General features: G+C 42.0%; 1 protein-coding gene across 1 annotated transcript; it reads right to left on the reverse strand.

Moving 5' to 3' along the window:
• Positions 1 to 1,312: 1,312 nt before the first annotated feature.
• Positions 1,313 to 17,123, reverse strand: LOC129369554 (NAD(P) transhydrogenase, mitochondrial-like). The gene is made up of 21 exons (XM_055045053.1): positions 16,766 to 17,123; positions 15,871 to 16,100; positions 15,589 to 15,788; positions 14,658 to 14,745; positions 14,441 to 14,529; positions 14,151 to 14,338; positions 13,019 to 13,152; positions 12,722 to 12,913; positions 12,093 to 12,243; positions 9,179 to 9,340; positions 8,989 to 9,099; positions 8,738 to 8,883; positions 8,398 to 8,593; positions 7,409 to 7,642; positions 6,493 to 6,653; positions 6,069 to 6,248; positions 5,837 to 5,996; positions 3,494 to 3,575; positions 2,306 to 2,424; positions 1,859 to 1,974; positions 1,313 to 1,770 (listed from the first exon to the last, which is right to left on the reverse strand). The coding sequence occupies exons 1-21, from the start codon at positions 16,893 to 16,895 to the stop codon at positions 1,624 to 1,626; spliced, it is 3,216 nt and encodes a 1,071-aa protein (XP_054901028.1). The 5' UTR covers positions 16,896 to 17,123; the 3' UTR covers positions 1,313 to 1,623.
• Positions 17,124 to 17,415: the final 292 nt, after the last annotated feature.

The raw sequence follows: 17,415 nt of genomic DNA on the forward strand, positions 1-17,415 counted from the left end.
GCAGACTCAGAAGTTAACAGGAGGACTGTGCATCCCTTTTGACCTTCGGAATGCCCTGGAAAAAGTGTGAGTGTTGTAAAGAACGGCATTTCATTCTGGACCCAGGTGACCTGATCTTGGACAAGTGACAGACAGGCAAAAGAAAAACCTTGCTTTCCATCTTTAGTTATTATTAGAGGCACCTGGATCACCTTTCACTGGTTTGTTGTTTTATTGACATGTAGAGTGATATTTTCAAGCAAATCTACATTGAATTCTCAACTAACGTTTTCAGCTGTGGTGGAAGAAGCATCGTCTTTTAAGTGTTTTAGGTTAAGCTGAATGATGGCATAAACTCAGAAAGTCTTTCAAGAGTCTGCCAGGTAGAAAGCTCCAGTACCTGAGCGTGACCTCAGTGAAGAACCTTTTGGACTAAAAGATTACCACACTGCTGGCATTGCTTCTCTCATTCGTTTAAGTGCCTCTTAATCCTGCGCTGAATCACTGTCACATGCCCAAACAAACCTCACCCTCCTGCCCTCTGCCCGACACATACACAGAAGGCATTAACATGGAAATAATTGTTATTGTCGACCTAGCTGTACGTTTTGGTTAAACAATCATTGACATCAGCTATTATCAATGCTAATGCTGAAATATTGTTTCCAACCTTTTGTAGAGGTGAGCAAATCAATCAGCCAAACATCAAAGTCGGCCAGTTTTCCCTTTGATCTGTGATTGGCCGGCTCTGAGAGCTGAAATACTGAGAAACAGGTTTTTCTTTTTATGTACAATTACTACATCAGAACTAGGAACTCCCACTATGTTTGGCTTGTAAATGCGTTGACCAACTACATGTAAGTTTATGGCCTTTGCTGAGTTTAATTACAATCAGATGAAAGTTAGGATACTTTGATGGATAAATGAGGATGATTGTAATTCCTTCATTTTAAATCTATGAAACACTTTATTTCTCTTTTATGGTGCAGTAATCCTCAGAAAAGATTAATCTTAGTCGGTCAGATGTGATAACGGAAATTCTGACTGGTTTGCTGCTTGACTTTGGCATTTTTGGTACCCTCATTTGTCATGTGAAGTCTGGCAATCTACTGCAGTTAGACTCAACAACAACAGCTGGTGACATATATACAGTCGGCACCAAAAGTATTCATCCTTCTGGTGAAGTATGCATTCTTAAAATCTGCACTAAAAATGTATACCTTCAAGATTTACGCCAGAGACTCTTGGATCAGACTCAACAAATGGAATCTCGTTTTGCTATGACGGTGTTAAATTTCGCAGGCAGCATTTGCACAAGAAAAACATTTTGGAACACATTTGAATATTTTATTTACAGTTCAGAATATATTTGTCCATGAGTTTTTATTTTTTTAGTCAAACATGAATTCTTGCCATCCAGACATGAAAACCAATATTTTACAAGCACACGCCCCTGTGTGTGCATTTGTTGACTTGCAATCTCCTGGGATTGCGTAAATTTAAATATGACCATGAAATTACAATGGAAATGTATTATGCTTTATTCTTTGCAGATCCAAAAAATCTCTAAAAATATCCAGATCCTTCAATCATTTCCTGTGAATGTGGATCTAATTTTTACAGAAAGAAAAGGATGAGTTGCAGCTAGTAGTAGACCTCTCTGATCTTTGCCTGCAGTGCGTCACATGTTTTCTTGGCATCTCCCAGCAACATTGATGTATTGGGTTTGTAGAATATGGGGTTGTCCACCGCCGCGTAGCCCACTCCCAGTGTGCGCTTCATCACTATGACCTGTAGGGAAAGCATAACATCAAGCCAGTTTTATAAGCAAGACGCCATATATATCCAGTAAGAGTTCAGAGAATATTCCCGAACAGACCTGTTTGGACTTCCACACTTCCAGCACAGGCATGCCGGCAATGATAGAGTTGGGATCTTCTTGTGCAGCGGAATTCACCGTGTCGTTTGCTCCGATGACCAGCGTCAAGTCCGTCTCTACGGGTCACCAACATTCACACTTTTAGCCACGAGATAGATAAAGGATAACGCTCCGCTCCCCATCTCACGCTGTCATAAACAAGAACCATGTGTACTCGACAGCGTGCTGGTTGCTAAGAAAACACCAACGGTTGTCCGAATAACATGGCATGTCTGAATATTAACACACACATGCGTGGCAGCTGCAAGTGTAAATGGAAATGTGGACGTGTTGAATACACAAAGGCTGATATTGTAATTTCATCCTATACTGTCCTGCCAAAGTGATAACCGTGCCTCAATAAATACTACGTTTCTGTCTGCGTAATTTATTTTTAAAAGCGTTTGCCTGGAAAGTCGTCATTGATCTCATCCATCTCCAGGACCACGTCATAGGGGACGCCAGCTTCAGCCAGCAGAACGTTGAGTTGGCCGGGCATGCGACCAGCCACGGGGTGGATACCAAACCTGTCAGAGACGCACAGATCAAAAAGTCTTCCGCTCCGATCAATCATCCTCCTGCTTTTACTGAGAATTAAAACACAGCCCTCGTTTCTTTCAAATGAGTAAATGTAGTCCTAAAGAAAGAAGCATAATTTGTTCATATTTCCTGTTCTTGCATTATCCCGTCATCTATCTTTTCCATTTTTAGTGCATATATCTGCTATGCAACCTGCTATTGCTGTCAAAACCTTGAGCAAACTCTTTGCATCCAATCGGATATGTTTTTGTTTTTTTTTCCTATATGTGTACACATGGAAAGGTGCCCAGTACAAACTGTTAACTTTAGAAGACTGAATAGATTTGCACCCTGCACCTTTTTGTAAAAAAAAAGAAAACAAACCTAACTTTCCTTCGCTCTCACAGTTAATGCACTGCTTTTACTAATCTATTGCATCAAATCCCAATAAAATGTTGGTATGTGAAATATAAACAGCCTTGAAAACGTCTGTATGAGACCAAGATCACTTTGAAAGATTGGAGGAAAGTTTGACTCCTCAGACAGGCAGTAACAAGCTGTCGCTGAACTTGATTAAGGCCAAAATAATGTTATTTGGAAACTCCAGAGCAAATACAGAAATAAAATACAGATAAATGAAGTAAACATTGAAAGGATCCAAATTTCTGAGAGCTATTGTTGATGAAACGGTCACTAGGAGAGCGAATGTTAGATATATACAGAATAAAGTATCAGAGAGCATTTTTATACTAACTAAAGTCAAGAAGTTGGTTAAACAGAAAACACTGCACATTCTTTACCGTTCCCTAATTTTACTCTCGCTCAGTTATTGCATAGAGACATAAAATTATCTTGCAGCCATTAAACTGTGAAAAAAAGCAGCAAGTATTTTCTTACAGTTAGATATCTGGTTAACACAAAATTATTTCTAAATTCTTAATTATTAACACTTACTAACTTTATAAATTATAGAGTGTGTATCTTATATGGGGCCCAAAATAATAAACGCTTACCAGAAAATGTTCAAAAACATGGGGTGGGGAGGTAACAGTGCAAAAAGGGTACAGAATTACTCACCTGACAGTCTTGCCTTGTTCTCTTAACATCTTCACCATGTCTGCTATTGGGTACTGGGCTTTGGCTGCACACAAACCCCAACCTAAACAAAAAAAATGGATAAAACATGAGTTAGGAAATCACATTCCTACGCTCTACACTACAAGAGCAAAATTTCTTAGTTCTGGGTTCTTGATACACATCAGCACTATTGTTCACAGTTGAATAGAAACACAATAGTCCAAAACCATCAATCATGTGTTCTTTATTAATTTCGCTCTCCTCTCCTCTCCATGTCCTCATCCTTATTCAAATCCCAGCAGTTCAATAAGTCTGAGATCAATCTCTCTGAGAAATTGCAGCCTGTGTATGATGGATGCGGGACCCCTGCGTGCAAAGAACCGTTTTGCCTCACCACTGTTTAACCCTGGTGGTCATGTTCCTAACAGAGTTCAGCATAGCCTCTTGTTAGGATTTTCTTCCCTGTTGTTGTTGTTCTGAAGGCAGTCACTCATGACCTGTACGGTAATTCCCCAGACAGCCAGAGCCTTCTGTTTCCTCACTGCCCTCCTTTGTTGTTGACAAGTCTAGAGCCTGGACCTAATAGTTGCTTCGACTTTTCCCTGTTACTGTAATCAAACCAGCGTGTTGGACCACACAGCTGTCCTCGCGTTGGTCCAGGGCCATTAGGCAACAACAGCAAGATGTGTTTCCAAGATTTTCAGAATGGTTGCTCTAGCTCAGGCTGCTAAACAACTTATTTGTCAGACAGATCTGGCTTTTCTTTTGTTAAGAGGAAGAAGAAGAAGAAAAAAAGCATGATCTGGTAATTATCTCAGCAATCATTTTTTTATGTTGGTTGACAGACGATTCCAGGATCAACTACTAAGTGCACTGCTCCCTCTTGTGGTACCTGACGTTTTCTTCCGTTGTCTCAAATGAATTAATCAGCACCATCAGTCACAGTCGCTGACGTTTCCAAAGGATTCCAGGTTTTTCATTATTGCCGTTTGGATGCATCTTTTGGCAGAGCGGTCAGTCTAAACCTTTTTTGTGTCAGGTAAATGAAACAAAAGGCAGATGTTCTTGCAGAGCCAGACTGTCTGAGCAGAACGGAGAATTCACTCTGTTCAGTCATGATATCATCCCACGCTGCAGCTGTGCCCCACCTGAAGCAAGATCAAAGTTAGACGTTGGTGTTTCCCAAAAGTCCTTGTCTTTTTTTGGAGTCTCTCTCTCTCTCTTTTTTTATTTGGAACGTTGCAATGTGGTTACATCTGTTTTGAGCTAATTTTTCAACAAAATTGTCCAAAAGAAGCAGAAACACTCCCACACGGGGACATGCGATACTTCTGAACTTGTTCAAAAAGAGTTTTATGAATATTTTTGTTTTTGCGCCACATGTTATGACGGTGTTTGATGCTGAGTTTTGGCATTATTTTTAACGTTTGTTCATAAAGTTTGTGTAACAGTGTGTCCACGATCTGTTTAGAAAGCAGACAAAATGTTACGACAGAATAGATGGCGAGTTATTCCCAGGTTACTCATCAAGAATTGCATAATTAAAACATGTGTAGCTTTTTTGATGCATATTTATTGGTATCCAAATCCTTCCATGAGTCTGTCTCATGGAACCTGAGATGGCGTTGTCCTACCATCACAAAGGCAAAAATGGAGGTTGAACTAACTGGAGTTGTTTGTCTTGTTAGGATGTGATCAAGATTGAGATTTTCCAAATCAAAGGACGAGTACATGAAAGACGGCCTAGCACCCACGAGTACGTACACCGGAGGATCTGTCATGCTGTGGGCCTTGTTATCCTCCAACGTGTTGGAGTGCAATACCAGGAGGTTGGGAAGTTGACTGAGAATGGGTAATCAATTTTTTTTCCTTTTTTAATGTGTGATGATCCAAATCAAAAGGTCAAATCAACGCATAAGTGACAGACACAAAATCAACTTTCTTCGAAGTCCGCCTCAGTTCTAAATACCATGGAAACTCTGCAGAGTGAGCTACAGAGAGGAGGTCATGAGATCATTCAGGAATCTGGGTGTTCTGGACAGAATGTGCAAAATGAGAATGGTGAAAAATCCTTCTCTCTGCTTGATCCGAACTTCGTGAAATGGAGAAAACTTATTGCTGCTCTCATGGACCAGAGAGTACAAAAACAGAAGGGAGGCAATAATGACTTTGTTAAGAGCAATTATTTCTTAACAGGAATTTTTCAGTGCACTAAAAACAGTTTTTGTTTCTTAAGATTTTCAGTGCAAGATACAAAAAAAAAGAAAAGAAAGAAAGCATGAGTATTTGAATGTTTTTCAGCATTTAGTGCCAATACTATTGCATTTCGATTGTGAAGTCTACCTGGTGTGATGATGACGGTGTTGGCCTCTTTGATTATGTCAACAGTTTGCTCCACGTTGACCTCGGTGTGGGTGCCGACGATCTCCATGGGCTTCCCGCCTAACGTGGAGGTGGTGCCGTACCCTCCCAGGATCACGTTGGGCAGCGAGCGGTTCATGGCCTTGGAGGAACGAAGGAACTCCGTCTCAGATTCTTACCTCAAGCGCAGCCTAAACAAAACACATCTACTCACCACACACATGATGTACGAAAGGATGGCGCCAGAGGAGCCGATCAGGGCTCCCACGATCGTCATGAGGTTGTTGTCTAGCAAAAAGCCCTCAGCACAGAGCGCCCATCCCGAGTAGCTGTTCAGCACAGTGATGACCACCGGCATGTCTGCCCCACCGATAGCTGCTGTGAGTGTTACGCCCTGGAAGAACATGGGAAAGGTGTGCACACTTCTGCTGCCACTCAGCTTCGGTAGAACCTCTTTGCAGTTCAAACGCACTTGGCATCCAGCAAAGTGAAGCGTCAAATTTCACCAGCTAAAACGTAACCGAATCCAGACCCATTTTTGGAACTTTTTTTTTTCTTTCTTCTGAAAATGTGTTTCCTCAGAACTGAATCTTTGCTGCCTCATCTGTTTGCGGCTCAGATGTTGCTGTAAATCTCACCATGACAGCCGAAAGCCCGGACACCCCCATCAGGCAGCCCATCCCGGTGCCGTAGCTGGAGCTGAGCATAAAGGGCACCATGCCTCCCATGGATGCCGCCATCAGACCGGCGTTCAACATGTGTCGACCAGGCAACAGCAGGGGGGCGGAGTTCAGGATGCCTACAGGCAAAGAACAATTATTTTCAAAAGCCAGAAATGATTGTCAATCGTTTGTAGGGATAATTGACTACATAAAACACAGAGCGCAATTAGTTTCAAGCGCCCCTTTGGAGATCCAGATGTCTCTGCGGATTACAATCTGTTACAAGACAGCAACTAATCCTGCAACCACAGCCACTGCCCTGTGGTCAACAAATCACATCTTACCAGAATGTTTCTCATGTGTTCCCCTTGATCACTTCACACAACAGTTTAAATAAAAGACTGCTGATAGCTGCACGCAAAGCCCTGACCTGGACTCCACAGAGGATTTGGCTTTAACCACTAGGAGACAATCAACGCAAGTGGACATATAAAGCTTTTCGGTTTCGGTGTCTTCTAAAGGTACTCGCTTGAACTTTTTCATCTTTTGTTAGTTTACAACCACAAACTGGTGTTTAGTGGGAACAATGCGGCAGACCAATATAAAGTGGATCAAAGCTGCATTATTTTTGCAAGTCATTGTATCTCGGTTGTCAGAACCTCGGTTTCAGTGTTTCATAAACTTCTAAGCTTGAGACCCACATTAACAAAGACCATCATGGAAAAACCATCCTTAAAAACATTATTTATAACGTTTTTTATGTAATTACTGGTTAAATAATGTGCAATTTAAATTCAACCTGAGGTCTGAAGACAAGCTCAGAAACCCAAAAGGTCTCCAATGCATTTGAATCTTGGAAAACCTGAACGTAGTTTTGGTTAGCAGCTCCAACCTTGCAGCTTTCCGTAGGCCACCAGAGATCCGCTGAAGGTGACGCCTCCAATGTAGGTGCCCAGGTAGGCCACGGTCTTCAGGACACCAGCTGCAGGGTGAGTTTCCAGGTGAGGGAACTCAATCATGTACTCGGCGACGCAGGTGAGGACAGCCGCGAGTCCCACCAGGCTGTGGAAGGCTGCCACCAGCTGTGGCAAGTCTGTGATTTCGATGCGCTTGGCGATGGTGAGGCCTGTGGTCGAGATGTAACATCAGCAAATTATTACTGTTGTTATTTAGATTATTTGAAAGCGAAGAAGAGCTAAATGTCATGAAGCAAACACCTGTTTTCTGCTACAATGCCAAAGTAAGCAAAAATAATCAGTTGGGTTTGCTGAAAAGAGATGTAGCTGCAGCTCTGATGCATGTGCATGCATGGTAAATTAAAGGGGCGCTATTTAAACAACAGCGCCCACTCTGCCTTGAGGAAGTCATCACAACATCACTTAACCCTTTAATGTTTTTTTTTTTTTTTACTTTACTCTGAAAATTAGCTCATATGATATCTTGATATTTCAGGTATCATTGCCTGGAAAATCAAGGGGATACCGTGATACAATTCATTTTGATGTTATTTATCATAACAGAATGTAAAGCTCAAAAAAAGCCAATTTTACATAATAGCGCCCCCTTGAGGATCAATAATTGTCTCACTGAACACTAAACCTAAAAGATAAAATCTTTCACAAAGACTCAAGTAGAGACTTGCAAACTTAACAAGATACATACTGACAGATATCTAAACTATGCTTCAAAAACCAATACCCATTGCTTTCTTTCTTCGTAGATTAATATGAAGAAACGCAGCATGTTTCTATATGGTCTAGATAGTGGAGAGCAATTCTACATTCAACAGTGCGTAAAAGAGAATAATCAGTGCCAGACAAAGGACTTTCCAACATCGCAGTGCTGTGTTAGAGCTATGACACAGAGATTAAAAATACATACCAAGGGTCCCCCCAGTGGCCATAACTAATGACATCTGAGACAGCAGCTCTGGTGACGGCTTTAGGGCGCCGATGGTGGCAGCAAGGCCCCCTGCTACTCCCATCATGCCCAGGGCGTTCCCCAATCGGGATGTGCCCTGGGCGGAGAGGCCTGCCAACGCCCCGACGCAGCACAAGCCTGAGCCCAGGTACATCATCTGAGGGAATTAAAGAAACGGAAAAAATAAATCAGTCACGTCATTAAAAAAAATCAACGACCAAAATAAGTATACTGAATTTATTTCCGTAAAGTTGTTTAAGACTTTATGAAAGAGTAAGTAGATTAGAGAATCTCCCGTCACCTGCTCTATGCTGTACCCAGCAGCCAGTGAAGCTCCGTATCCTCCAACGAAAGAAGCCCCAGGCAACAAGTAAAGGTAGTTGTATTCAGGAGGGTCAGTGGGACGTTTGAACATGTCCAGCATTCTCTGGGTGATGAGGAAACCACCTACACAGGCACAGCAAAAAAAAAAGCTAAAAAACATGGCAGGAATTTAGCTGCACAGCTAGTAAACCACATTCTCCTCTATTGTGTCCGTGACGACTGTCAGACCGGCAATGTTGATGGACGAAACAAAGGCGGCGGCCAAGGCGAGAGTCTCAGGCAGGCTAGAGGGTGTGAGACCTCCACCCATCAGCACCAGACCTCCTACTGCGGTCAGACCTGAGAGGCAGAACGGGCAGCATGAATAACGGCAGCAAAGAGCCACACAAAGCACCAGACTGTACACTGACCCCCTGACCTGAGATGGCGTTGGTGACAGACATGAGAGGCGAGTGCAGAGCGGGGGTCACCCCCCAAACGGTGTGGTATCCCACAATCCCAGCCAAACCAAACGTTGTGACCATCTGAGTGAAAGCTGCGTTTGGGGAGATGATGCCCAGAGCCAGACAGGTGGACACACCTGATATTAAGACAAACAGCAGAGAAGCATCATTGACATATGAGCATCTTCTTAGATTTTCTTAAGCTTGGAACCCTCAAACTGCGCTCTTTAGATAGATTACCCGAAACAGAAGAAAGTGCGACTGCTGAGTTACCATGTCATTCATTTTCAATCTTTCTTTGATATATTCTCATACTATTTTTTAGAGCTACTGAGATTTTAAACATTAACAGCTGTAAAGCACTTGTAATGTGCCCATAAAAAACAAAACAAAAAGAACACAAGTACAGGATTAATAATCAGGCCTCAACCAGACAAAAAAACTTGCATGTTCTGTTCAGTTTTTATAGATATCCTAAGGGCAAATTTGTTTACAACAGGTATCATATTTAACAGCAACAGAAAACATCCACTGCCAGTACAGGACAACTACAAATATCAAGAGAAATAATGGATCATCTGAAATCAGAGCGCATAATAGTCAAAACTAACAAGAATGTAAAATGTGTATTATTTAAACAAACCTATAAAGTGGTCTAGTCTGAGTACTGCAGTCTAAACCAGGGAGTCTAAAGTCAGCAATGGCAGGAATGAAAGAAACCCTACCGCACCAGGTTCTGATCTTGGAGATCCTAAAGCGGCGGCCAGATGGAAGAAGATGAAACTCGCACTAAAGTGGATGTTGTGCATTGTTAACGATCAGTTCTCACAGCTTGGAGTGTGTTCTGGAGCTGGGCTTGCTTCACTCCAATTACATTGCTTGCCACATTAGTGAGCCTCATCAACCAGTTTTTTACTAGACAAGGTAAGGAAACCAAACAAAGCCACGCAACAATAAAAATGGGGCAGAATCAATAAAACACTGATAAAATAGAGTCACTAATAAATTACAAACTTTAAAAGAACCCAGTTTACTTAAAAAAAAAGGCGCTGTGGGACCTATTTACTCCCTGCATCCATTTTTGATTAAAAGCCCAGCTTATTATCAATAAGAGTAGATACTCGATTACGATTTCAGCTTCTTGTGAATGACAGTGATGCTCAACTGGGATTCATGGAAGTCAGTGATCGTGTCTTTAGTTGTGGATGCATTAATTGACATGCATTAATTGCACCATGTTGTAAAGACCTCCACAATGGCACCATTCTCAGTTTCACTGTTGTTTAAAAGAGTTATAACAGAGTCATCAGCAAATTTCAAAGTGCGCCTGTTCTCATGCGTGCTCCTACAGGAACTGCACAAAGAATAAACAGCACTGAAGAAAGAATACCACCCTGCAAACAGGAAGGATAAGGGTGACAGCTCACCATTAATTTTCACACATTATGACCGGTCTGACAGAGAGTCTAACAACCAGCCTACAAGATTTGGATTCAGATGAAACGCTGACAAAAGTTCATTCGCAAGAAGATATTGCTGGCTAGTATTAAATGCAGATGGAAAATCAACAAACAACAGCCTTGGATGTGTTTGTGCTCCACCAAAAGGTTTATTAAAAACAGAGTTACGTCCTGCACACGAGCGAACTGACCTAAAGTGGCCAGCGGCCTGTTTCAGAACGCCCTTTTCCTTCATCCTCTCAAAGCCTTCGTCACCAAGGAGTTTTGCAACAGGAACAATTGTTGCATGTTTCCACACGTTACAATCTGCTGCTGAAGAGACTGATTAGAAATTATTTTCAAAATTTCACTAAGTTGTAGAGCATAGCGCTCTGTCATTTCTGAAAGAGCAAGAATACGCAAAACACTATGGCAGCTACACAAAGTGTGTTACTGTCTCAGGAACATGTACAATATAATACTTTTGAAAAATTACATTTTTCCTTTCGTCTCTGTTTGTGGTGTATTTTGATACACTGTTACAGCACCGCATATAGTATTTTTGTGTGGATGAGGATGTTTCTGCAAATTACCCCATTAACTATTTTTTAAATCAATAGAGAAGGAAAAACTCTGTTTTTTGAGCAACTTTGCTTTTTTTTGTCTCTTAATGTGAGAAACAACAGTAAGGTTAATTTTTAAAATGTTGTGTTGGGACTAAGGCTGCAGTACTTTGCTAGAACTCTGATACATTTCAAATCAAAACTAGGAACATTTGATGACACACTGATAAATATCTTGAGCATATGCGATCATGTAGAATATGAGCCTTTTTATTTATGTTTAGAGCATAACGTCCTGAACGTATCTCTTCTGTCTGGCATGTAATCGATTCACTCCAATGACTCACATGGCATTGGAGTCATTGCCTTTGAAAAACTGAGTTTTTCATTTTCAAAGATTCTTCTTTTTCTATTTCTGTAAAAAGGCAAAATAATTTAACCATTATTCCAATCAAAATCTGTAAAGAGGACAATCACCATCAAACTCATGCCAAGTGACACGCCTCCAACAAAACGACTGACAGTCTATAAAAGCATCCATTTGAGTAGGAATATAGATTTGTAACATCAACGATTGTCACTTTGCATTGCATGTTGGTAAGAAACAGCAGTTCTGCTTCACATTTAAGCACCTCAAATACACACAATGCATGTTCTTTTGTTTCTTAATTTTTCTTAAAGTTTGATCTAAAGCTGTGTTAATTCGACATCTATGGAGGATAAAGGAATAAGCAGAGACTTAGACAATAGAACAAATTTCTGTTGCGTTCAACCTTTCCTCAAACTTGATCTTATCTGAAGATGTACCTCAGAATGGAGTGGAGCTAAAACATCCACAACAACAAATGCACAGCTGAATCCCCTGAATCTGACGCTTTGTGTCTGACCTGCAGTGTAGACCCCGGCAGAGGTCAATGTGCGGTTAAAAGGCGAAACCGTTGCAGCTTTTTCGGCCTCCAACTCAGCCACGGTTTTCTGTTTCACAGGGGCCGGCGGGGTCGTTTTAGGCAGCGGAGACGGGAACATGTTGTGACCTTCCTGTACAGGCAGAGGGGGAGAAAAAGACACACAAATACACCCCAGTGAGCACAAGAAGAAAGATCCATGAGGTATACATGTTAGACAGGGAATTCAATATTTGTGTGATTTGCATTTTGGAACATCTGGGAGTCCTGCAGCAGGAGATTACACTAAGCAAACAGCACTCATTGACCAGTTAGCAAGGGTTTTGAAGATGAATGTACTTTAGAAAGTACATCCACAGAAAGACTTGACTCATGCATACGTCCACCAGCAGTAAGTCGATATGCCCTTCTGAGCTCGCATGATTTCATTGCTACAGACATTGTGTCCAAACCAAAATTCCTGAAAATGTTTCCAGTTTGAGCCTTACCCAGATGGAACTGGGATTTTGTTTGTTTTTTGTCCTGGAGCTTGACTTGACAAGATGTGATAGCTCCTGCTGAGAGGGAGCGGAGGACGCCAGCAGAGACTTTTACAGCAAATCAAAACCAACCTTCATCACAAGAGTCCCACGGATGACATGGTCGATTGTTCCATAGTCAAATTCCTCGCGGGGCTCGTAGTGGAAGTTCTCCTTGTCTGGACTGATGGCTTTCAGCAGCTTCAGGACATTGTTGGAGTACAGAGTGCTGGCCTGTGTGGGCATGCGGCTGGGCAGGTCGGTGTAGCCTATGTGAGTGACTCCCTGGTTGAAACGGAAAACCTTCTTAATCTGTGAATTTTTCTCTGGGGTGAGCAGGGTGGGGAACATTTTTATTGCTGTGTTTTAAAACACAGGCAGAAACCTGACCTTGTAGACGTACAGATCTCCTGGCTTGGTGGTCTCTATGTTTCCTCCAGTTTCTGCAGCCAGGTCCACCACCACGGAGCCGTCCCTCATTGACTCGACAAACTCTTTCTTAATCAACACGGGGGCCTTTTTTCCTGCATGATCGGAGAAAAACAACAAATTGTAAACTAAGCTGAATTTGAACCAAACTATTTTAAGCTAATTTTCACTAAACTGGAAGTTTTGGACATGAAATTAAATGGGCTGACACAGTTAGTTCCCATTTTTGAAGCAGAACCCAAAAAAAGAAAACCAAAGCAAGGACTTTGATAAATAAAGTCATCCGTTAGAAAGGCCAAGTCAAAGTCCGGACACTAAATCCACCCGAGAAATTTTTGAAAGACCTTCAACACGACTGTTAATGCATGCTTTGCATCCAATGAGTCTGAAGTTAGAGATATTCTCCAAAGAAAAAGGCCTAAATATTCAGTCCAATATGTGCAAAGCCAGTGGAGACAAACTGTACCCTGCAGCTGTAAATATAACGAAAGGTAATTCTCCAAAGTACTGACTTGGGTGGTCAAACACTAAAGCAGGCCGCATATTTTAGATTTTGATTTGCAGAAAAGTTTAATAAATATGTATTCTTTTTCTTTCAAGAGATACACATGCTTCTGCAGCAAGCTGTAAATAGCTCTTTCGACATACTTTTTCACCAGTCAGCATCGGAGCTGAGTATTTTATCTCCGAGCCGAGCTTTGCGAGTTGTTTATTAGCAAATTGGTTCATCCATCTTCCTGACATGCAGATCCCTGTAATCCATCTTGCAAAGTTTTGCTCATGCAGAAACTTTTGCACGGATGTTGGGGACCCTCCAAAGATTGAATAAACTTCAAGTCAGTTACCATGTTTGGATAAAACCGTGTGGAAATAAAGCCTTAGAACAGCATGTTAACCTTGAAATCCATCAACAAAATCAGCAACAAGTCATTTCCGTTTTTTTTTTTTTTTTTCATTCTTCTTCTTTGACAATCAACTTAAAAAAACATACTGGATGCATGCACACATCCAAACAAGAAACAGTAGGCAGTTTATCTTAACTTTAAACACATGAAGATAAAGACAAATGGTTGAAGGTTTCATTGTTACCGACCTGGGATCAGGGCAGTGCTGATGACGATGTCGACCTCTTTACACTGCTTGGCGAACAGGGCCATCTCAGCCTCAATGAACTCCTTTGACATCTCCTTGGCGTAACCTCCGACCCCTTCGCCAGCCTCTTTGATGTCTACTTCCAAAGGCTCTGCCCCAAATGACTTGAACTGCTCAAGCGCTGCTGGCCTGACAGGAAACAAACAGTCAGCTTTTCGTCAAGATCACTAACCATCATCACCGAGTCTGCCGGTCTGAAACACAGGGCGTCGTTTTCGTTTCATCTCATACCTGGTGTCAAAGCCTCTCACGATGGCTCCCATTGACTTGGCTGCCCCTGCTGCTGCTAAACCAGCCACCCCACCTCCAATAACCAGGACCTGAGAACAGCAGAAACAGCAAGAGAAGGATCAGTTCATGGTTTTTAATGTGTCCGTAAAAAGAAAACGCCAAAGGTGGACAGAAGCCTCTCATTTCAGAAAAAAAAACAAGTTCAGTTGAGGGTTACCTTTGCTGGAGGGACTTTTCCTGCAGCTGTGATTTGACCGGTGAAGAACCGGCCAAAGTGGTTGGCAGCCAGAACCACAGCTTTATATCTGCCAAAATAACACATTTAACAAAACCACATTCTTTGTTGCCAAAAGCAAATTTTCTTATGCTTACAGTATATGACAGAAAGTATGAGTCCATTCCTATTGATATGAAATAAGATATGACACCGTGTCTAATTTAATGCTTTTGCAATTATTTGCAGGTCAAGTAAATTTGCTGTCAACATACATAAAACTAAAACTGCAGAATTAAAATAAGTAATAACAATCTTGACTTTTGTGTCTTCAGAATTAGGCTGTTTATTTTAGGCCTGATTTTTCATTTTGTTTTTAAATGGCACTGTTCTCATTTATTAGGGCCCCTATTAGGGTTACTTCTGTAAACTGATTATAACTGGAAGGCTTTCTGTTTTTATGAAAACAAAAGCGACTTTCAGGGTGTCCATATCTGTTGATATTTATATTTGCACTGCCACTGCTGAGCACAGGTCAGATATAGGATATAGGTCGTATATATTGGTGTTCACAGAACTTTTTGACTGCTTCTAGGCCAAAATTTAACAACTCATCGTAATGGAAGTCAAATATTTGCGATAAACTGATCGTCATTTCATAACTACACATGTCCAGCTGACTGAAGGGATTTTTTTATTTGTATCTCAGGGTGTTAAGATGAAATGTATAAAATAAGTTGCTCCTGATTTTACATTTATTTACTCTCAATTAGTAAATATTTATTAAGTTGAGATGGATGAGCTTAGTAAATAGATCCACTCATCTGAGCACATGACACACATCAGCAAGCAGTCTAGCAACAGTTATTACCTCTTATATGTTTGTTTGTCTGTACATACATGAATCTCCATGTTTATCTAGATATTTCCTTACCCGGCGATGTTGGCCATGGAGCTGAGAGCATCGTATCCCTGAGCGATGGTAACTCTGGGCACCTGGTCCATGGCCAGCACGGTGCTCTGCCTCTCTGACAGCTTCTTCATCAGGTCTGGATTCTGAGCCGGATAGATGAAGCTCACCAAAGTGGACTTGGGTTTCAGGAGATCTGCTTCAGTTAAACTGGGAGCTCGAACCTGGAAAAGAAAGGGAATAAATGAGAGGCAGTGTAGATTACTAAGGGACGATGTTAAGAGGAACAGAAGGGACATGTGGAACCTTGAGGACCAAATCTGAGCCGAGAGCTCCCTTGACGTCGGTGATGGTAGCCCCCGCATCCTTGTACTGCTGGTCAGAGAACTTGGCTTCATCTCCGGCTCCACTCTCCACTTGCACCTTGAAGCCCTGCTTGACCAGAGCCTGAACCCCAGCGGGTGACAACGCCACCCGACGTTCATTCAAAACTGTTTCTTTAGGAACACCGACCACTAGATCTTTGTAGGGCACCCCTAAATGAACACACAGCGAGTGAGAGTTAGGCCCGCCTTTCTTCAGAGGAACTCAAAAAGCATTTTTAGATGAATATTTAAAGTTGTGATCCCAATATTACAAGTTTGCATGCACTGGCTTAAGAGAGCCAGCGTGAGTCTGCAGCTGACATTGTGTGGCCGGGGAACAATATTATGTTGCACATTCCTTTGTCCATACATGGCTTGGTGACCTCGCCACCATGGTGACATAAGTAGCAGGTGATTGGCTCTGATCCACTATGCTCACAGAGAGGCCTCCGCTCCTACAGAAACACTCAGAACTTTAACTTTAAAGCTTACAATAACCCCTAAAACCGCCACAAACACTCTTTGGTGTCTCCACAGTGACGTTACAGCAAAAACATGCATCTCTCCAGGAAACCTGTCAGGCACCAGTGAGGATTCAACATGTCACCTTTAACTGACCTACAAGTTAGCAGCGCCCACAAGTCAGCAAGTGAAACAACTGCCTGCTTTCCCTATTTTGGGAACATCTCAGCTAACCTTCTGAAAGCATTTTATGATCTAAGCAGTCTTCCACTTCTCTGGGTCACAAAAAGGCAACTTTGAGCATTGAAACCTTAAACTGGAGATGAAAAAAATTCAAATCAAGAGAGATTGTGTCTGATCAGAGTAGTTCCTACCTCTAGAAGCGTTTTGGTCCCATAATACAGAAAAAGTCCTAAAATGCCTCCTCCCAAGTATTTTCTGATGAAGCCTCCTCTGGGACAAAACCAGGTAGGAGCTGGAGATGCAGCGCAGGAGAGTTGACATGGCTCCCTCAAACACAAACAAGCAGATAGATTATTCTGTGTTAAGGCTGCTTCTTCATCGGCTGTCAGACACCAGAGGACATCCTGATTCCCTCCAGAAGGTCCCGATTCCCCCAGTCACACACTCAGGCCGCCTGTGCTGCAAGGCCTACAGGCAGCAGGGTGACATTTCAACTCTGCAGGACACAACACACACACATTCACTCACTCGCTCTCTCTCTCAAGGCCTAGAGTTGATTACATGCAACGTCCCAGTTCGCGAGATCTGGAATTGTGACGACAGAGAGACGCAAAGGCTCAGTGGAGTCACAGAGACGGTTGAGTAAAAACGCAGGACTCCATTCACAATTTAAAATGGGGAAAATGACATTCTCATATTTTATAACAATGTGTAATTTATAGTGGGGGTTCAACTTGTTCTGAAAACGGTTTCCCTTAGCACTGCAAAGTAATTGAATTAAACTATCATTTGGTTTCTGAAAATCAGAAGCGAGAAGGTGGATCAGTATTCTCAGGAAGTA

The sequence above is a fragment of the Poeciliopsis prolifica genome, unplaced genomic scaffold (assembly GCF_027474105.1).
Source record: "Poeciliopsis prolifica strain line A6 unplaced genomic scaffold, Auburn_PproV2 SCAFFOLD021, whole genome shotgun sequence".
In the NCBI taxonomy this organism is placed as follows: Eukaryota; Metazoa; Chordata; class Actinopteri; order Cyprinodontiformes; family Poeciliidae; genus Poeciliopsis; species Poeciliopsis prolifica.